Source organism: Arachis ipaensis, chromosome B2 (assembly GCF_059453495.1).
Source record: "Arachis ipaensis isolate K30076 ecotype BB chromosome B2, ASM5945349v1, whole genome shotgun sequence".
In the NCBI taxonomy this organism is placed as follows: Eukaryota; Viridiplantae; Streptophyta; class Magnoliopsida; order Fabales; family Fabaceae; genus Arachis; species Arachis ipaensis.
Window position 1 is genome coordinate 101,548,551 of NC_142437.1, and position 23,250 is coordinate 101,571,800.

Consider the following 23,250-nt stretch of genomic DNA (forward strand, 5'->3'; position numbering starts at 1 on the left):
TGTTTAATGTTTTAGTGTCTTTAGACTTTTAGATTGACACAACTTAAGTTGGTAAAATTTTTACTTTTTAAAAATAGTTTACAAAAATTCGCTTTTAAAATATAATTCTTTAAAAATTGTAGTATCTATGTTTAGTAAATTAAATTAAAAATAGTTTTTAATAAACATAAATAACTATGTATAAAATAATTTTTAAAATTTAAATATACTATAATAGACATTAATATAAGAATTAAATTTAAATATTAATTAATATATGATATTATATTAAACTTTTTAATTTTCATAAATACAAACCAACTTTAAAAAGCTCTCCTTAGATATTTGCAAAAGCACCCATAGGCCTCTGCAAGCACAAGTATATTAGTTTTTTTATTTACCAAATATATGTGCTTTTAAAAAGTCTTACCAAATCACTAAGGCTTAGTTTGGTAAAGTTTTTATTTTTTGAAAAGTCAACTTTTTAAAAGTTGCAGTACTTGTGTTTAGTAAAATCAAACTAAAAATAATTCGATGGAAAGCTCTAATAGGGTTTCTCGTCAAGAAGAAGATTTAGTTCAACGAAGCACAAAGAAAGTCAAAACAAGAGATCATGTTGATCTTAATCGACCTAGTGATGAGATGGATATTAACCATCAGAATGGAGATACTCCTATGATAACCAAAGTGTCTTACAAGGAGTCCCTACTCAAACCTGCTGGACCCAATGTCAAGGGTGACGACCTTGTTGCTGATCCCATCGATGAAGATGAACCAAACCCAGAAGACAAGTGGTACAAGACTACTGAGAATGATGATCAAGTGGAGAAGCCCTTTGATCCATGTCCCAATATTCCAATATCCAAAGATGAATTTGATGAATGGTGCAAACCTTGGCGTGCTGCTCTCATGGTCAAAGTTCTGGGCAAACGAGTAGGCTTAGGATTCATGGAGCAACGCCTCCAACGTGATTGGGCTAAAAAAGGTAAGATTAATGTTATCGACATGGATCGTGACTATTTCTTGGTTTATTTTGCAGATGAAGGTGACTATAATCATGCCCTTATGGAAGGTCCCTGGATGATTGCCGGTCACTATCTTATTGTCCAACGTTGGAGACCCTTCTTTTTATCTTCTGAGAAAGAAGTCAGAAAAGTTGCTGTTTGGATTCGTATTCCCAACCTTCCGATCGAACTCTATAACCATAGATTTCTTTGGAGAGTGGCTTCAACTATTGGCCACATGCTTAAGATCGATCGCACTACATTAATTCATTCTAGAGGTCATTTTGCACGTATATGTGTCGAGATTGATCTGAGAAAGCAGTTAGTTCCCAAAATCTCTGTCTTTGGCGAGGTCCTAAATATTGAATATGAAGGTTTGTATCAAATCTGCTTCTCCTGTGAAAAATATGGCCACCGGCTAGATCGTTGTAATGAAACTCCGGTGGAAGAACCGGCGAGCCAAGTCAATGCTGATGGAGAAGAGGAGAATATCAATTATGATAATCAGAATCACGTTGATTCCGCGGACCAAAATGGAAAGTCTCATGATTCCCACAATCAAAGCGTTTCAAGCAATAACCAAGATCCTCCTTGTTTCGGGCCGTGGATGATGGTCAAACGACCACTTAGAAGGAAAAATGGCAATAATAATCTGAATAATCCTGGAAGCAATCAACGACATGATTCTTTCTATAATCATAGGTCTATTAATGAGGAAGTTAATCAGGGAAAGGAACATGGGTCAAGATTCAATGCATTACATGAAGAAAGTGCACTAATCACGTTGGAGGGTGAACCACATGCAGAAGGCAAATCTCCAAGTATTACCAATAATTGGGCTTCTCCTAATAAGGCCCAAAAAGAGAAAGCAAACTCCTAGCCCATTCAAAAAAAAGTTCTAAAGCAAGGTGCTGGCAAAAATCTCCAAATGGGCAAGAAACTCTTATTTAATAAAGTTGGGCTAGCCTAGAATGAGAAATTAGTGAAGTCCATCCCCAAAGTCACTACCAAGCCATCCTCCTCTTCGGTGGCAACTCCTAAGAACGTTCCCACCCCTGCTCCTAAATCTAAGGATCCTGAAGTTGAAGCTATAGAGGGTGTCGTTATGAATTACATGCGTCGGTTAGGGCGGGAGCAATACGAAACTGATGTTGCTGCAAAAAAGGTAAAGATTCAATTTGAAGACTATGCAATTCGTTCTAACCATATGATTGCTTCCCCTTCTACTGGTTCCTCTTCAAAGCCAATGGAGTTAGGGTACAAGTCAGGGGCAAACGTTGGGAGACCTCCAGACGATGTGAAGTCTCTCATTGTATGGAAGAACTCCAATAATGGGGTTGACTCCTCGGATAAGTCCGAATTGAGAACCCAAGCTCAAGCCTCAGCGTGATTTTCGTCCTTGGTGATGCTCCCTTCTCTGTTTGTTTTGTGATGAATATTATAAGTTGGAATTGTAGAGGTGCTGGAGGGAAAACTTTTCCTACTCTTATTAGAGATATTAGAAGAGAGTATAATGCAAACTTCATTATTCTTCTTGAAACTCATATAAGTGGTTCGCGTGGGGCTGCTGTTCGTGACAAAATTGGATTTGATAGTTCCTTTATTGTGGAAGCTAATGGTCATTCGGGAGGAATTTGGTGCCTATGGGACTCGGGTTCTTGGAAAGTTGATATTTTAGAATATAATCAGCAAATTGTTCATCTTAGGCTTACCGGTAATAATGCTGCTACCTGGCTCCTCTCTGCTGTTTATGGCAGCCCACAACGCCCAAATAGAAGATCCCTTTGGATTTTCCTCCGTTCCCTGGTAGCCAATATCAATCTTTCTTGGTGCATCTTAGGAGATTTTAATGCTCTTCTTCATGATTATGAAAGACAAGGGGGTACTCGTAGTGCTAATTCTGGAGCTTTCTCAGACTTTCAAAGTTGCGTTTCTGATTGTGGATTGGTGGATTTAGGTTATATGGGCTGGCTTTTCACTTGGAGAAGGGGTGATTTAGTCGAGAGATTGGATCGTGGTCTGTGTAACCTTGACTGGCAGCTGGCCTTCCGCGAAGCTAGCCTTAAGCATTTACCGAATTTCAAGTCTGATCACACGGCCATCTGCCTCCAACTCTCTACTGAAGCCTCTTACAATAGACACAGAAGACCTTTCCGTTTTGTTGCTGCTTGGATTTCTCACCCTGATTTTCACAGAATGGTTGAGAATTCTTGGAATGTGCAGGATTCTTGGTCTGATGGTATAATAAGCTTCAAAAATTCTCTAAAAAATTGGAATTATGATGTTTTTGGAGATATTTTCAAAAGAAAAATAACTCTTCTCAAACGACTGAATGGTATAACTTCAAGCCTTTCTCAGGGCAGTAATCAATTTCTTGAGAAGCTCCAAATTGATCTCTGGAAGGAATATAAAAATGTGCTCAATCAGGAGGAACTTCTCTGGTACCAGAAATCCAGGTGTAAATGGATTGAATTCGGCGATCGCAACACAAAGTTCTTTCATGGGTCAACTATGATTAAACGTCGAAAAAACAAGGTGACATCTCTCCTTGACTCTAATGGTAGCCTTATAACTGATAATAACGCTCTAGAAAATATGGCTTTTTCTTTTTATGCTGATCTATATAATGATTCTTTTCCCGATCACCCCTTTGTCCTTAATAATGCTTTTCCTCAGCTTAATGCAGAGGATTTGTATAGTGTTGGCAGGAACATTTCTGAGTTGGATATTAATGAAGCTATTTTTCATATTGGGAGCTTTAAGGCTCTGTGTAGGATGGTCTCCAGGCTATCTTCTACCAAAGCCAGTGGGATCGTGTTGGTCCTGACATGTGCTCTTTAGTGAACCAAATTTTTGCTAATCCCGAAAAAAATTGAGGAATTAAATGAGACCCTTATTACTCTTATTCCAAAAACAGAGTAGGTGACGAGCCTCAAGCAAATGCGCCCTATTAGCCTTTGCAACGTATCCTACAAAGTTGTTAACAAAATTCTTGCTAATCGGCTAAGAAAAGTCATGGAAAAATTAGTTGCTCCCACTCAGTGCAGTTTTGTACCCGGGAGGCACAGTACGGATAATATATTTATTACTCAGGAGATTATTCATTCTATGAGAAGCAAAAAGGGGTCGAAAGGGTGGATGGCTATCAAAATTGACCTTGAAAAAGCCTATGACAGACTCAAGTGGAGTTTTATCTACGATACTCTCTCCGACATTGGGTTGCCTCAGCATATTATTCATTCGATTTACTATTGTATTTTCTCTGCTAAGATGAGAGTTTTATGGAATGGAGAAGAGCTAGACAAATTCACGCCCACTAGAGGAATTCGACAAGGCGATCCCATTTCTCCGTATATCTTTGTTTTATGCATTAAGCGCTTGTCTCAGCTCATCGGCGCAGCTGTTCAGCATGGGTTTTGGAACCCATCTGTCTTAAAAAGGGATGCTCCTAATATTTCTCATCTCTGCTTCACTGATGACCTCATTCTATTTGCAGAAGCGAATTTGGAGCAAGCCGATATTATCAATAGGTGCTTGGAAGCTTTTTGTGTTAGCTCCGGTCAAAAAATCAGCCAAGAGAAAACTAGAATTTTCTTCTCTAGAAATGTGGGTCACAATGTTAGATATGAAATCAGTAACTTTCTTCATTTTTCCAGAACTGATAACCTTGGGAAGTATTTGGGTGTCCCTCTCCTTCATTCAAAAGTCTCTAATAATACATATGGTGATATTATCAACAAGATCAACTCCAGACTAAATTGCTGGAAAGCTTCCTCTCTCTTCCTGGTAGGGAGATGTACCCTGGTAAAATCTGTTCTATCTTCTATTCCTTATTATACTATGCAATCTGCTTTACTTCCTTCATCTACTTGTAATTTGATTGATCGTAAATGCAGGAACTTTCTTTGGGGGGACTCAGAAAACTCCAGGAAAATCCATCTTATTAACTGGGACAAAGTCTGCTCCCAAAAAAAACTGGGAGGACTCGGGATTCGCCACTCGGAAAAAATGAATTGTGCCTTCATGACTAAAGCTGGATGGGGTCTTGTTGAAAAAAGAGACTCTCTGTGGGCCAGAATCCTTCGCTCTAAATATGGTTGTGGTACCGATATTATTCCTAAGGTGGAAAGGAGGATGAATGAATCAAATCTTTGGAAGGGCATACGCAAGTCTTGGGATAATGTCCAGCAAAACTACATTTGGCGTATTGGGGATGGTTCCAAAATTAATTTTTGGAACGATAATTGGGTGCCAAATATTGGCTCTCTTGCGCCATATGCAAATCAGGTTTGTATGCCTATTAATTTGGAAGACAAACTTATGAATTTTTTAACTATTTCAGGTAGCTGGGATTATGATAGGCTCGCTACTTGGCTGCCTGATGAGATTATCCAGAAGATTGTTCCTATTTCCCCGCCCTCCCCTTGGAAGCAAGAAGACCAAATTGCCTGGAACCCTTCGTCTAACGGCTCTTTCGATCTTAAATCAACATACCAAAAGCTGAATGGAGAAGAAGGCATCGCTAGCAAATTACACAGCGTGATCTGGCACTGGAAAGGACCAGAACGCATTCGGATCTTTCTTTGGCTAGTGTCTCACAATGCTATCCTCACCAACGTGGAAAGAAGGAAAAGACATCTCACCCTTCAGGCAACTTGTCCAAGATGCTCATGTACCGATGAGACTACTCTACACGTCCTCCGAGACTGCCCATTTGCTGTGGGCATCTGGCTCCCATTCATCCGTGCAGCAGGCATAAACAACTTCTTTCTTCTTGATCTGCATGATTGGCTTCTCCAGAACCTTACGTCAAATGATGAGTGGTGCTGCCTCTTTGGTGTTATCATCTCCTCCATTTGGTTCTTCAAAAACAAATTCATCTTCGAAGGCGACATGACATCTCCCCATGTAAGAAGGATCAAGTTAAAGCTCGGTTTGATGAGATTATCAAAGTCTCGAGGTCTGACCTTCTTAACTGTGCACCTCGGATCACTGAAGAACGTTTCATTACTTGGCAACCTCCGTTGGAGAATGTTACCAAACTCAACGTGGATGGATCTTGCCTTTCTCAGAGTAGCAGTGCGGCTTGTGGAGGTATTTTCAGGAATCATCTTGGTCACTTTATTAAAGATTTTACCTGTAATCTAGGAAGCTGTTCTATTATGCACGCTGAGCTATGGGGCATTGTTCGCGGTCTACAAATTGCTGTGGCCAACAATATTAGTTCCTTAGTTGTTGAGTCTGATTCTATTGCTGCTGTTAACTTCATTAAGAAAGGACATAATTCATCCCACCCATGTGCCCCGCTTCTTGACGACATTGTTGTCCTTGCCAGCCGTGTGCCACATATCTCTTGGTCTCACTGTCTTCGAGAAGCAAATTTTGCTGCCGACAATCTTGCCAAGAAGGGCCATGATCTTCCCTTTGGCCTTCATCTATTTGACGTTGCTCCCCCAGATACAGCTATGATGATTATGCGTGACTTGTCTGGTTCTCCAATTTTAAGGGGTTCTAGTTAGTTTTCTTTTTGGGGTGTTTGCCCCCCTTGTCATCTAAAAAAAAAAAAAAAAACTAAAAATAGCTTTCGATAAGCACAAACACCATAATTGTGATTGATAAAATAGCTTATAAAAGTAAAAAAAGACTATAATAGACATATATATATAATAAAGAACAATTATTTTTTTTGTGCTAATAACTAATAAGGATAATTTTGAATATTTGTTATTATATAAGATTATATTAGACTTTTTAATTTTAATAAATACAAGTCAACTTTAAAAAAATTTTTCTTAGATGTTTTTAAAAACACCCCTAACTTTTAAAAGCTGCAAGCATAAGTATGGGTGTTCAAATCTAAACCGATCCAAATTAAACTGCTTATCCAATCTAATCCAAATCAAAAATTGATTAAAACCGCATTAATTTGGATTTGATTGTATTCTATTTTTTGCAAACCGCATGGATCAGATCGAATTTCGAATATACTTTTCAAAACCGATCCAATCCAATCCAAACCGCACAATATGCTATAATATTATTAATTTTTATTATATTTACAATTTTACTTATAATATGTTCAATTTGTTAGACATTTTTATTTTATTCATGTATTATTATTAATAAATATTTTATGTTCAAAATAATTTTTATTTATTTATTTTAACTAGCATATATTTTTATTTCTAATGTTATGTTATTGCTAGTTTTTTAAGATATTGTTGAAACTTATTATGTTTTGGTTATTTAAAATTTGATGTTGGGACTTGTTATATATATTTATTTTTTTAATTTATAAAACCGCAAATCCAATCCAATCCAAACCGTACCGCAAATAAAATTAGTGTTCAGATCGGATAAATTTTTTACTTAAAACCGATTCAAACCGCACCACCAACATCCCTAAACATAAACACATGAACTTTTAATTTACCAAACACAAAACAAGGTATTTGTGCTTTTAAAAAGTATAAATTCTCTGCGAAAAATTTTAACAAACCAAACCTAAGTGCTTCGCTAATTAGTTTGAAGAGATTTCTACCTTTTATTATTAAGGCGATGTAGCAAAGGCTACGGAAAATACTGTTTGTGAAAAAATGTTAAATTTTAGTCACTGTTATAATATTTTGTAAAAGAGTAAAGTATTGTTTTTGTCTCCAACGTTTGGAGTAAATCTTATTTGTGTCCCTAACATTTAAATCGTCCTATTTGTATCCCTAATGTTTGTAAAAGTGATTCAATGTTATCCTGCCGTCAATTACATATCATGAGCACTTTAGTTTGAGTTTTAAAAATCTCTTCTTGAAGTTAGAATACAAATGTTTGGGATAGAATTGATGATCTACTCCGAAAAATAGCTCATCAAATGTTGAAACTAATTCCTACAACATTTACATAATTTACTTTTCTAGGTATATAATTGAATCTAAACATAAATAGTGGGTATAATATTAAAATCGAACACATCCAAGTGAGACCTAATTGAGAATAAATACATTCAAGTGAGAATAATTGAAAAATATAATCTGATTTGTTAGTATAATTGATAGTAGGATAATATTGAATCACTTTTATAAACGTTAAGGATACAAATAGGACGATTTAAACGTTAAGGACAAAAATAAAACTTACCCCAAACGTTTGGGACAAAAACAATACTTTACTCTTTGTAATAAATAAAAGACACACTTATTTATTTTTATCACGATTTAATGTTCGTAGTTAAAATTTGATGGCTAAATCTCATTTTTATAATAGTGATAGGTTCCATCGATGTCAGCGGCATGCACAAATTTCTAGAAGAGTTACATATAACTAGCACATAATTACTCTTGTTGGTTCATCTATCAATTGTTGGCCAATTTTTCATGCCGAGTATGTAAATGATTGCATGCTAGTGTTTTGAGTAAATGACTGTTTGTTTAGATCATTACTAAATTACCTTATCTTACCTTAATCTTAACAAAACATTATCCTATTAGATGGATTTGTTTACATAGATCAAATAACATTATTGTATTTGTCTATACATTGGAATTTCCAAAAAAATTAATCAAAATATATGATGGTAGTTAGATATGTAAAATATAGTAATAGAACGTTCTCATCTCAACGGTTTATACTATATAAGTGATGTCACATTATTCTAGCCTAGCATTTTTCTGTCTTATATTGAAAAGGAATGATAACCAAGAGATAGACATGTCTCGAGAAGTCGACATAGATTAATTAACCTATATTAAATCTATTATTTATTATTTTTTTTACGATCAAAATTTATCGAATGTTATTTTTTTATTATAATTAAAATCATTTTTTTTAAATTAAAGAATTTTTTTATTCTCTCTCTCTTTTTTTTATCTTTCTTATTTTTCACTCACTCTATTTCTGTTATATATTATTATCAACAGGGACGGTTCCAGAAATGATATTATGGGAGGGGTCAATAACACATATAATATTAAAAATTATGTAAAAAAAATTATATAATATAAGATGTATTATAAAAATATACGGATAGAGAATATATTTTAAAGAAAAAAAAATATGTGTATACTTTTTACTAATGAAGTGGTCGATTCTTCGTATCATAAAATTCACTGATAATAGAATTTGTGTCAAAATTTTCAACAATTTTCTTTTCAATATAATTAAAAGACAATTAGCAAGAAATTCATCTTTTATTTTGTTTCTAAGTTATTTTTCACAATATTCATAATTGAAAAAGATCTCTTAATTGTAGCAGTTGAAACAGAAAGAATTAATATCAAACGAATAAAAAAAATGGCCACAAAGAGAAAAAGAATTCACTTTATGAGATTTAAAAATTTTTATTTAATTAAAAAATATTAGTAATAATATCTTTTTTAGATTTTTTTAATATTGTTACTTATTTTTTAAATATTAAAAATTATTAATATTTAAATTAGACTGAACTTTTATTTATATTAGACTAAATATTAAGTATTTTTTTAAACAAAATTAAATTATACATAATAACTTATTACTATTAAAAAAAATTGGGGGGAGGGGCGAGGCCGCCACTCGCCCCCTCTTATGTCCGTCCCTGATTATCAATGACTAATTACGAATTAAAATATGTAACATAATATTCTTTAATTACAATTAAAATTAAAATATAACTATATTATATTACTAATTTAGCAACCAAATGTGTCATATAATACTTATTAAAATTAAGATGAAATATTTTTTTTCAAAATTAATAAACTCTCTTCCTCCATTCTTAAAAGGAGAGAGAGAGAGAGAGAGCAAAATTAATAAACTCTCTTCCTCCATTCTTAAAAGGAGAGAGAGAGAGAGAGAGAGAGTTCTAAATTAGAACATGAGAGAGATGCATTATTATTACTATTGAACTAAATTGTATGTAGTGTACAATTTATATAGTGAGAGTTGTTACTAACTGGTGCTACCTTATCACAGCTCAATTTAACAGAATTACAACACTAATCTCTATCAGTTAACTACTTGTTGATTCCTCCTAACATCCTCCCTTAACCTAAAGGATGGTACTTCCTTAGTGTTTCTTCTTTAACATCCTCCCTTGACTTAGTGTGTGGGGTTTGTGTCTACCATTCAAAGCTTTGCTCTAAAGCCATGAAACGTTGCTTGAGGAAATGTCTTGGTAAGTATATCAAAAAGTTGATCCTGTGATATTATATGTACTATATATGTAAGCTGCTACACCACTCTATTTTTCACAAAGTGTAGATTAATTTCGAAATGCTTGGACCGAATGTGAAAAATCGAATTCTTGGTCATCAATATTGTACTTTGGTTAGTGGAGACTAGATGAATAAAGTTGGATGCACTAGACCTATTATTGTAGCTCATATTCTTTATTTGTGATGTAGTGCTAGTCTGGGCAGCCTTTGTCATTACTCCAATAGCATCAAAATGATATAATCCATGCCTAGAAAGCCTTGGAAGAGTGTCTCCCTTGTCTCCTGAAATTTGACAAAGCAGTTAAATAGCCAGAATTCAAAGAACATTGGTTGTCTAAGACAAATTTTGCCACACTAATAAGGTTCTTAGAGATTAAGTGAACATGAAGTAGATTTAGCAGTTTAAAATAGGCTGAGGTTTGATTTCTAAGAATAGAGCAGTTTTGCCAATACTAAAAATGGTCATCCTGTAATCAAATTGTTTCCATTAAATGTTAGGTGATGTGACGCGCCTGTGTCCAGGTACCAAATTTTATCTATCAAGGGAAGGGAAGGTGGTGCTACAGCCAAGAGTGCATGGCCTGCTGTGGTAGCTGAGGCTAATGAAATGCTTGTGAAGGAAGTAATGGATGTGTGCCTGTAACTGCATCATTTGGATAGCTTGCATTGAAATGATGGTAACACTCCCACACAATGTGGCCAGGTTTTGCACAAAGTTAACACATTATTAAATTTTGCTGAAAATCAGATTTGCCACCTTTGTAGGTTCCTCTACCTCTAAATTATCCTCTAAAACCCTGGAAGATTTGACCTCTACCTTGAAATCCTTGCTAATTGTAGTTGTCAGAGTAGAAATGCTGATTGTGATACTGATTATTGAGTTACTGCATTGGTGGACCTTTGCCTTGATAGTGCAGACTTTGTTCTTATGAAGAGTTACCTTCTCTTCCTTGAGTTAGGTTTATCTGGATTGTGCCTAATTCAAATTTTTTTAATTGTTCAATCAACCCCTCTTGACTTAGAAATTGTGCTTCAATTTCACTTTCTGTGACAGTGTCAGATTTTGCTAAAATCATTGTGATAAAAATATTGTAGTCCTCTTTCATCTCCTGAGTGACCGCATCAACAAATTTCTCATTTGAGAGTGGAGATCCTAGTGCAGAAAGAGCATTTTTTATTTTCTTAAGCTTGGACATATATTCAGTTGCAGATCCTTGCAATTTTACCATTTTGATTTGTGATTTTAGTTGCTTCATCTTTGATTTTAACTTCTTGGCCAAATACTCTTCGAGTTTGTTCCAGATCTCACAAGAATACTCACAATTTGTCAGTCGACTTGTGAACGATGGATCAACCGAGGCAAATAACCATGAAACAAGGAATTGATCGTCCTACTCCAACGCTGAAAATTCTTGAGTTCCGTTGTCTGCGATTCTGTCCTCCTCAGTCTTATATGAAATTTTTTTCTGATTCAAGTGATCTTTGAGGCTGTTCGACTTGATGAATGCAAGCATTTGGCACTTCCATGGAACGAAATTGTTTTCGTCTAGTTTCAGAGTGATTGTGTTGATGGATGAGCACACTGTTGTTGCTGTTGAAGCTATAGTAACATTAGCATCTGTCATGGATCAGAACCTGATACTCTAATACCATGAAAGGTATTAGAGATCTAAATGAGATAAGAGAGAGAAAGGGAGGGAGGGAGGGAGGGAGGGAGAGAGAGAGAGGGAACATTGAGAAAGTTCTAGATTAAAAAATGAGAGATGCATTATTATTACTATTGAACTGAAATGCAGTGTACAATTTATATAGTGAAAGTTGTTGAAGGTCATTGAGAAAATTATAAATTAGAAAATGAGAGAGATGCATTATTATTACTATTGAACTGAACTGCTGTGTACAATTTATATAGTGAGAGTTATTACTAGCTGATGCCAACTCATGACAGCTGTAACTGCCTTAACAACTTAACTTAATAGAGTTGCAATACTAATTTCTACCAGCTAACTACTTATTGATTCCTCCTAACAATTCCCTTATCTATCTCTCCCCTTTTTCTACTTTTCTTTATCATTTTCATTATATATATAATTTATAATTTATATTTTATATTACTAATTTGACAAATCAAAATGTGTCACAAGATATCTTTTATTACAATTAAAATAAAATCTTTTTCTTTAAAATTAACAATCTCTCTCTCTCTCTCTACAAAGAATAAAATTAATTTAAATAAATTCATAAAATTATAAAAAATATATTAAATTTATAATTAATTATAATTAAAAATAATTCTGACATATTATTCACATAAAAATATATTATTATTATTATTGTTATTATTATTATTATTATTATTATTATACATTTTTAGTTTTTTCATTTAGTTTTAAATTTTTACCACTTAACTTTCTAATGTATATTTTACTTCTCTTTTTTCAAATATTTATTACATATAATTATCAAGATAATTTTTTATACTAATATTTAATTATATTTTTATATAAATAGAAAAATATTATTTTCAAATAATAAGTATACAAATTATTTTTATTTATGAAGCAAACTTAACACCTAATCAAATTAAATGTCAAAATATACACATTAAATTCTTTTAAATTTTAGATAATAAAATATTACAATTAATTATTAATAAAAAATTAAACTCCACATAAAAATAATAACTAAAGAACTTATTTAAATTTTTTAATCTACAGAGACTCTAGTTTTCTTAGCTGACGAGAACTTTTATTCCCTATGATTTTTTTGTAAAAATAATGATTCTATAATTTTTTTTTCTATAATTTATAACGTCAATTTATTATAATGTCAACACAAAATGAACGTAATTTCAAAATATTAGTTATATTCTCGTAACAGACAAAAACACTAGTTTTGAATAAAATTTTGGGTTAACCACTAAAAACATTCTCAAATTATTCGGACGCTGACAAAAATACCCCGAATTTTATTATCGATAAAAATGTCTTTAAATAATTTAAAAACACAACAAAAATATCCAATAGTAAATATATATTTTCAAAAAATAAAAAATGTTTTAGAGATTTAATTTTCATGTAATTTTTTGCAAGCATGATTATAAAAATGAGATATTATTATTCTTAAAATTTGTAATTTTTTGTTAAGTATATATTTTTTATAATTTTTTTTGTTAACAACCAATAATACTTTTAAAAAATCACAAAAAAATATATACTTAACAAAAAATTACCAAATTTTAAGAATAATAATATCTCATTTTTCTAATCATGTTTGTAAAAAATCACATCAAAATTCAATCTCTAATATATTTTTTGAGAAATACATATTTAATGTTAGTTTTTTTGCTAGATTATCTAACATTAAATATGTATTTCTCAAAAAATATATTAGAGATTAAATTTTGATATAATTTTTTACAAGAATGATTAGAAAAATGAGATATTATTATCCTTAAATTTTGGTGATTTTTTATTAAGTATATAATTTTTTATAATTTTTTTGTTAACAACCCATAATACTTTTAAAAAATCACAAAAAAAATATATACTTAGGAAAAAATTACCAAATTTAAGAATAATAATATTTTATTTTTTTAATAATGCTTAGAAAAAATTACATCAAAATTCAATCTCTAAGGTATTTTTTGAAAATATATATTTACTGTTCCGCATTTTTGTTGCGTTTTTTAAATTATTTAAGAGCATTTTTGTCGATAATAAAATTTGGGTATATTTTTGTCAGCGTTCGAATAATTCGGGACATTTTTGTGGTTAACCCTAAAATTTTTCAAGAAAAACAATAGGAGGTAGAATCTAGTAAAGATCTTGGAACAACAGATACAAAAACATTAATGTAAAGATGAAGAAATACAGACACACTAGTTTGGTAGTGATCTACAAGACGAGGTAACCGCCTGACTGGCTCTGGACCTGCACCGGATTGCCAGCGGTGGTGAGGTTCAGCTGTAGTTCGGCTATGGTCTAGTTGAGACAATATATATTTTTTTTTTTGGTGACTAGTTGAGACAATATAAATGCAATTAAAGGAATTTGTTTCAACAAAACAGGGAGTTAAAAAACACAAATTATTCTCGATGGAATTGATACAGCGTATGAATTACTCACCTTTGAAGATCATATAGTAATTTGCTTCAGAGAGCATAACACTAATGACTTTAGGTATAATAAGTACGAGCAAAGATATGCCCACTCAATTACCCTACTAATTATCCTCCTAATATGTAAGCAAGGTAAAAGTTAAATGCATTTATCATCTTGATGGTATAGTAATAACATCATTCAAAGTTTAAAAACGAGTAGTGATCCGAGAAAACAAAGCCTTGAAGTCCTTGGTTGGTGCAGCTACTCCCTCAGGCTTTGATGCCAAGTCAAACGCCTTGAACTTAGCCTCCTCATAATTTACTGCCTGTTAAACCAACTGAATCAAGAACTGCTATCCAAATTACCAGGATTCTAAGTCTATTGTATTATATAATTAAACTTTACAGAATATGCATTTTTAACTTGGGTTAGGTGCATATAAACACCCTCTTGAACATTTTTAAATAGATAACTTTGAAACCTTAAACTTTCTTAACAATTGATGGAAAGTTGCTAACACGACCATTTGCACATTTGGGAAAATTCGGAGTCAATTTACAAATTTTCAACGGAACTAGGATTAAGAGGGTTGATTTAATAGGATAAAATGGAATTAACCTTTGATTAGTTTGGCTTGAAGTGAATATTATTAAGTTTGGTTCATCATATTCATGAATTTAAATCCAAAACAATGCTTCAGAAAAAGAAATGATAAGCCATTTGAACCAACTATCATTTGTTGGCTGTTGTAAATAGTTAGTGAAAAAATTTACCTGAATACAGACTTCTGCAACATCAGCTCTAGGTATGGTTTTGGTTTCAGTCTGGAGGAGCTCGTCGTCTTTCCCAACAATCAGCTCCCGAAGACCTCCATCCTTATCGAGCAAGCCACCAGCCCTGACTCAGCATAGTTAAGAATAGGGTGTTAAGAAATTAAGAAAGGAAGCACAATCTCACATCAAACTCATAAGATAGCCACTGCATATGCATTGGCATCAAGTATGCTGATATTTCAAGACAAGCATGCTCAAAATATATACATAAAAAGAGATACGGGCTGCATAATTTTGCTTAAATTGATACAGGTGCCATTTAATCCTCACTCATTTACTAAAAATAGTATGTAGAGAACAAGAAGCTGGGAAAATATAGTGTACTATCTATAAAATCAGATGTGATTATTTTTAGAAATGGCACACTTCTATGAATTGTTGCTGTATAAAACACAAAATGCTTTAATATTGAAAACATAGCAGCACACAAAAAATATAAAAATTCACACAACATTAGAAGGTTATAATAATTGTTTAAACAACTAGAAATATCAATAGAGAAAGTCTTGGGAGCCAACTGTAACTGACATTTAACATAAAGAAAAAAAATATATTTGAAACTCTTAAAAACAAGAACATCCGAAACCCAACTAGGAAAAACATCTCTAAATCCAAACTCAACTAAAGCTCGTCTTTGGTGGACTTCATACTAGACTTGTTTTGCCAACCTACTATAATGTTGACTTCATCTTTAGTGGACTTCATACTAGACTTGATTCCCTAACATTACTCATAATCTCATATCAATATTTGCTTTCTTTTTCATGAAAATCTGTGTTAGAGAAGTTCTTTTAACAAGAAATTGGGTATACCTTATGATTGTGTATGGAACACCGGAATCAGCCAAATACTGCTCGGCCTTTCTTTTCCATACCTGTGATCAACATCATAATCTCTATTCTTTCAATCGAAGGGGGAAATCAAAGAACAAAAATGCTCTAACTTTAACCAAACTTGCATTCTGCTTCAAAATGAAGAACTCTAAGATGAGTAGTGAAAATATGACTAACCAATATATTCCCATTGCCCAAGCTGTTCAAAGGATGGTTAGGGTTCGTACCGCCCATAGACCCCACCAACACAATATGCTTCACTCCTGCCGCCTTAGCTGTTGCAAAAAGATAACACAAAGTTAACACCATAAGCAAGAATGCAATCAAAATTTAGAACTATGATTTATGACTAATAGAAAGAAGGGTATGAAATGTCACCAGCATCTATTTGATTTTTCTGCCCAATCCAATCAACCTAATACATGAAAGAGTACACCACAATGTTAGCAAGAATGAGATCAACCTAAACAATGTATTTAACCACACACGCAAAAGGAAGAAGATAATTCCTAATTTGGCCTCTGAAATTTCCGGCACTCATCAAAATAGTAGTGACTTCTAAAGTTACCAAATTGGTCCCAAAATTTACAAATTGTAAATCTCTTTCGTCCCTAATTCAATTGTCATATTAACACATTGCTGATATGGAGCATTAAAATGTCAGCTTGGCATCCCAGTGTTACATGTCCTAAACTAGTTAATTGGACTCATTTTGTTAATTGTGGAGAGACTAAAACGAGTCAATTAAGTAATTTGGAACACCTATTTAATCACATTGAAGTCTTAGACATGTCACCTTTTTGTTGGGATGGCATCTAACACTTTAAGGCTCCATGTGAGAATGGTGTTAACAGCAATTGAATTAGGGACGAAGGAGATTCAGGACTTGTAAATTCAGAGGCCAAATTGGTCATTTCCAAAAGTGTCGGACTATTTTGATGTCTCTACTCCAATAGAAAGTGTGGGCACCTGTTCAGGATATGCGCCGTCATCGAAATAGAACTCAGGCCTTTGACCTTTGGTTGGATCAAACCCGGGCTTCATAAGCGGCACGGCGCTTGTGAGGATTATCAGAGAATCTATACCTTGAATTGCAGGAACAATACTTGCAGCATCTCTTATATCCCCTACAAAAACATCATCATCACCACCAATTTTCTGTTTGCTTTCTTCAGTTCTAACCAAACCTCTGGCAACAAATTGGTTTGGCTTTTCTTTTAATTTCCTATACACAATTTGGCCTGAAAAATTAAACATATGGTGATTCAATACAATATAATATCATATAACAATTATTTTGGTCCAATACAATATAATAGTTAAACATTAAGCCTTCAACTCCATGGTTCTAATGGACACTATCAAAAACAAATAACACACTTTTCATATAGCTCTACCACATTCTAGAGTCTCAACTCCAAACCCAGTCATGAATTTTATCAACTCCAATCAAATTGACATTGATCAAAGAAAGGGAAGGGCCGAGAGAGAGAACCTGTGCGACCGCCAGCTCCAGTAACAAGCACAGTAATTGGGGAAGAAGCAGCCATGGTTTGTTGTTATTACAGCGTGCAATGCAGATGCCACTCTTTTTATGTTCTGCTTTGCTCCTTTGTCTGGCTCGGTAGTTGGTTCAAGAAGTTGTCAGAGCATTTAATTAGTAGGTGAATTTTCTTGCAGATATAATTTAGTGTCTAATTTTTATCTAATTTATTTTTTTGATAAATTTTTAATATTTAAAATTAATTATTTTTATATTCTTATATTAAATATTAATATTATTTATTTTTTAATAAATTAAATATTATTTTTTAAATATCTCGTAACAATCACCTAATTAGTATGGTAACTACAGAATTATTATCTTATTGAAAAATGTTTGGGAGTCCGGAATTATAACTACTTTTTTTTAATGTATTTATTTTTTTATTATTGTGAAAATAAATGAATAATTTTAGATATAATAAATATATAATTATATATATTAGATATATAAAATTATAGAATTAAATAAAGTAATTATTTATTTAAAAATATTATTTATATATTAAAATTATTATTATGTATTTATGTATAAATATATATTGATTAATTTATTTTTAATATATATTTTATAATAACAACTAATTTTGATATATAGTTAGTATGTTTATTTTTTGTTATTGTATTCCTATCATTATTAATTTTATTAGTACTATTAAAAATTACAAAATAATTTTTTATTTTTATAACTCTAATATATTTTATTTTATTTTATTTTTTAATTTGAGTGAAAAAAAAAAGCATTTATTTAATTAAGAGCGAAAGGATAATTATTGTTATCTTACTCTAATGACGTGCAAAAATATCAGAAGTTCTTAGAAATCAAGCGAGATTTCTAGAGAATATCAAAATGGGAGGGGACTTCGTTTTCGTTAAGGAGGAGGGGAATCTGGTTAAAGACTCAGTAGTTTTTTTTTGTTTGATTTTTATTTTTAGGTATGTATAAAATTTTAAGTACTTGAATACTGTTATTTTTTTTAAATTTTTTTTTCAAATTAAATAAGTTTGTGTTTATAAAATATTAGATAATATTATTTAATGTTTTATTACTAATTAAAGAGAAAATAAGTAGCCAATGAATAATAGCTCAAATGGCATAATCTCTCCATACTCAATTAAGAGGTTGCGGGTTTGAGTCTCCTATTTTTGGTAATAAAAAAAAAAAAAAATAAGTATAGAAATATACTAATTATAAGGGAAAAAAGACAATAATAATAAAAAATTAGCTTTTTTATATTCCAAAAATACATTTAAAAAATATAATAATTTTTTTAGTTTTTGATGTATTTTATATATTAAAAATGTAACAAATTTGTTTTTTAATAATATTTTACTAAAATATTTTTTTATGGTATTTTGAACATATATTCTTCTCGCCTCATTTTCATTCTAAAATTTCTAACAGCAAAATTTTATCCTCATCCCCACCAAAACACGGATATTTTTGCCCCATCTCTGTTTCATCTTTTTTTTTTTTTTTTTTCTTTTGTCAGTATCTCTATTTCATTTTTAGATATCCCCATTAACATTCCCAAATCACCTAATTCGAAATTATGTTTTTTTATCAAAATGACGCGGAAGCCCAACTTAATTCAAAATCTCTAAAAGCCGTTTAATGCACCATAAAACTGGGTCCACTCAATTTAATTTGAGGCCTATAAAAAATTACTTTATTTAATAGTAAACATGAAGAGCGTCCAACATCCAACCACCTAAAAATGATTTTCATAAAAAAAATTTTTTAACCAACAATAGTCATTAAAATAGTAAGTTTAAAATCTAAAGAAAACAAAGGCTTAAATAATCTTTTGTCCTTAAAAAATATTTAATTTTTAGTTATGATGTAATAAAATTTAAAAGGCTTTAATATTAGTCACTTTTGTTTGTTTGCATTACATTGGTATTTTTTTTAACAAGCGAGCTCAACACAATAAAATGGAGTGAAAGAAGAACAAAGTCACAAAACCAACACTAAATGTAAAATAAATTAAGAGTTATCTCCAATGTCACCTCCAGTATTGTCATCAACAACAAAAGGGATCCACACTGTTCCACGGTTTATAACTGGTCAATGATTTGTGAAATTTTTTTTGTACATCTGCTTTCTTGTTATAAAAGATTTGCCCATTTCTATCTAACCAGACATTTCAAATAACTAAAAAGAAACATATGAGCCACTTGTTACGTTTCTCTTTCCTATTAAAGACACATGTTCAACTCTCAAAATGTTCCATGAGCGAATTCGAAACAGACCACAACCTCCCAAGATAAGATAGTCATACACACCACACTACACCACACCTGCCAAGTAAAATCACAACCAAGAAATAAATGGTGAATATATTCAACATCTTTTTTACACAATAGACATATATTATTACCCTGATGAATGATTCTTAGTCTATACAATCTTTCTTTAGTATTCACTCTTCCTATCAAAACAAACCAAATAAATAACTCCACTCTTGGCGGAACCAATCCTTTTTCATATAGTTCTGGTGAAGTTATAACTTGTGACATCCTCCATAAGTATTTTTTACTACAGTATCTGCACAAAAGAGTTAGTAGAAAAAACTCCTTGTCTGTCAAACTTCCACACAACTCTATCTTGTCTATCGTTTGTTAGCTTTATAAGCCTTAAAGTATCATGCAACTGATCAACTAATTCCAACTCTCATTGGTATAAATCTCGCCTCCACTTGAAGTTCCAAATCCACTCTAACCCATCTCAAAACCCACAATTCTCTATGACAGATCCTCTTTGTTTTGAAACAGATAAGAGCCTCATAAAACTATTCTTTAAAAAACCACTTTGTAACTAAACATCTTCCCAAAAGCGAGTCCTTCTTCCATCACCTACCTCCATAGACAACCCAGCAATCACCTTATGTATCACCTTATGTATCACCTTTTGATCCTTGAATTGTAACTGACAAATATCCTTTCATAGACCCCCTTTAACAGGTAATGTCTGATCTGATAACATCACATTAGGGTTCAAGCTATTACAAGAGCATATGACCTTCTTCCATAATGGACACTCTTTTGAAAAATGCCACCATCACTTGAATAGTAGTGCTATGTTCCTAACCATGGCATTACCCACCCTCAACCTACCCAACTTTTTTGGAGCTTGAACTACATTCCACTTAACCAACGCCATACCATTCCTGCCTTCCTCCTTACTCCATAGGAAATTCCTCTGCAACAAAATTAACTTTCTGCCACTGCCTTCGGTATCTTATACAGGCTCAAATAGTACACCGACAAGCTATTTAGAACAGATTTAATAAGGACTAACTTACAAGCTTTATTGAGCACCTTTGCTTTCCACAACCTAAGCTTTTCCTCCACTTTATCAATTATCAGCTTCCAAGTCTTTACCAACCTTGCGTTTGCTCCTAGGGATATGTCAAGATATCTGACTGGAAGGTTAGCCTCCTTACATCCCAATAAGTTGCATATGTTGTGAACCCATTATTGCTCACAATTGATTGGGATCAAACTAGATTTATTGAAGTTGATACTTAACCCCGACATCTCCTCAAAACACCTTAGTATCCTTGCATAATTTCTGATGGTCTCCTCCTCCGGTGGACAAATAATATAGTGTCATCCACAAACTGGAGATGTGACAACTTTATATTATCCCTGTCAACCAACAATGGTGAAGTACATTTGTTTTTAACTGTCTCACCCACCATCCTATGTAGAACATCAACAACAAGAACAAACAAAAATGGAGACAGTGGATCACCTTGTCTCAAACCCCTCTCCATCTTAACAGATTTTGATGACGAGCCATTTATCGAAATCGACATAGCAGTTGTACCAACACACTCCCTCACTCACTCTCTCCACCTCCAACCAAAGCCCATCTTCTGTAAGACAATGTCTACAAAATTTCACTTTACTCTATCATAAGCCTTCTGAAGTCTAATTTAATAATCGCCGCTTTCTTTTTTCTCAGTTTAAGCTATTGCACTGTTTCACGTGCAATAAATGTCCCATCATGTATTTTCTGACCTTTAACAAATGCGCTCTGTGTCTCCCTGATGCAGGCCTAAAGTGGGTCCAAAATTTATCTCAAAATAAGATCGGCGTTGCAAGTATAGTTTCAAACCCAACAATTGACCAATATCAAATTTCAATATGAAAATGTCACAATCGATACAAAATTAACCAGGAGTTAAGTCCCGAGTCGTCTTCCCTAGGAGTTGCAAATGAAATATCATATTATTGGCTATGAGAGGAGAGCATGGGGGTTGTGAATGCAAGAGAGAGCAAGGAATTAAAATGCAAGAAGGTAACTTAGCATGCAAGAAATTGAAAGTCAAAGCAATAAAAGCAAGAAAGGGAAATTAAATGCTAAAAAGAACTCTTGAAAAGAAGTGGGTAATTAAGGATTCATATCCTAGTTGTGGACCACAAACATGATAATTGTGTGTGAATTAATCCCAATTAGTCAACCCTACATCGAGGATAAGTCAATTAGGCATAATTAACCTCAATCCCTAAGTCCTAAGTCAACACTAAAGGGGTCACATAGAGTCAAGGGAAACCAAATTAATTAACAACCCTCACACAATGTGGAATGGACATCCACCACTCAAGTTCACCCAAACACTCAAATTCCCAACCAAGAGTGTGAGAAACTAAGCAAAAACCCAACCAAGCATTTTGTCAAACACTTGGTGGGTGTGAAAATAAAGCATGGTAAAATGACAAGAAATAATAAATGCTACAACTACCAAGCAAGGAAAGTAAAGATAGCAACTCAATAAAGCAATAAATGACATGAAAACATAAATTGCATTAAATGTAAATTAAAATGACAAGAGTGTTCATAAGCATAAAAAGCAACAAAATGAGAAATTAACATGATAAACTAAAGAGATTAAGGCAATAAAGTAAAGAAAGGAAGAAGAAACTAGATCAAAACAAGAATTAAACATAGAAATTACAAGGAAATTAAACTAAAAACCCTAAGTTCTAGAGAGAAAGGGGAGCTTCTCTCTCTAGAAAATAAGCTACATCATGCTAAACTAAACCCTAATTGCTCCCCCTTCACATGGAGCGAGGTCTTGTCTAACATAAGAAGAATCAGCTTTAGAAAGTCCCGAAATTGGGCCCTGGAAGCCCAGAAATCGCCCCCAGCGATTTCCATTAAATGAGTCACGCGTTGGGATGTGTGCGGACGCACAGGTGTGTGCGGACGCACAGGTGTATGCGTCCGCACACATGCTGATTTTCCACTTGTGCGTACGCACACATGGTTTTGCGGCTTTTGTGCGTACGCACAGATGGTTTTGCGTACACACACTCCAATGTGTGCTTCTCCTTTGCTTTCTTCATGTTTTCTCCCTTTGTGCATGCTTTTCCATCACTTCTTCCATCCATATTAGCCTTGTAATCCTGAAATCACTCATCAACCACATCAAGGCATCGAATGGAATGAAAGTAAAATAAAATTAGCTATTTTACAGCCTAAAAAGCATGTTTTCACAATTAAACACAAATCTAGGGAGAATTACGAAACTATGCTATTTAAAGGAATAAGTGTAGGAAAAGTTGATGAAATCCACCCAACTAGAGCAAATAAATATCATGAAATGTGGATTCATCACTCCCCTACTAGACCTGCCATCATTGATCCCGTCCTTCTTACCAACCCTTTAGAGATTACCTTGTAGACGCAACCCACCATGTTAATCGGTCGAAGGTCTTTAATTTCCTTGGCTTTAATGAACTTAGGTGCTAGGGACACCCAC

General features: G+C 33.0%; 3 protein-coding genes across 3 annotated transcripts; 2 read left to right on the forward strand and 1 right to left on the reverse strand.

The window, feature by feature from the left end:
* Positions 1-513: 513 nt before the first annotated feature.
* On the forward strand, positions 514-2,373 carry LOC148575035 (uncharacterized). The gene is made up of 2 exons (XM_088506023.1): positions 514-1,804; positions 1,967-2,373. The coding sequence occupies exons 1-2, from the start codon at positions 514-516 to the stop codon at positions 2,371-2,373; spliced, it is 1,698 nt and encodes a 565-aa protein (XP_088362149.1).
* Positions 2,374-2,414: 41 nt separating this feature from the next.
* LOC107627531 (uncharacterized) lies at positions 2,415-3,824 on the forward strand. Its single transcript, XM_016330363.1, has one exon. It carries the CDS (start codon positions 2,415-2,417, stop codon positions 3,822-3,824), a length of 1,410 nt encoding a protein of 469 aa, XP_016185849.1.
* A 10,417-nt stretch (positions 3,825-14,241) lies between these two features.
* Positions 14,242-17,626, reverse strand: LOC107625581 (NAD(P)-binding Rossmann-fold superfamily protein). Its single transcript, XM_016328257.3, has 7 exons — positions 17,433-17,626; positions 16,907-17,178; positions 16,316-16,352; positions 16,115-16,212; positions 15,917-15,978; positions 15,045-15,168; positions 14,242-14,596 (listed from the first exon to the last, which is right to left on the reverse strand). The coding sequence occupies exons 1-7, from the start codon at positions 17,485-17,487 to the stop codon at positions 14,477-14,479; spliced, it is 768 nt and encodes a 255-aa protein (XP_016183743.1). The 5' UTR covers positions 17,488-17,626; the 3' UTR covers positions 14,242-14,476.
* Between the last annotated feature and the right edge of the window lie 5,624 nt (positions 17,627-23,250).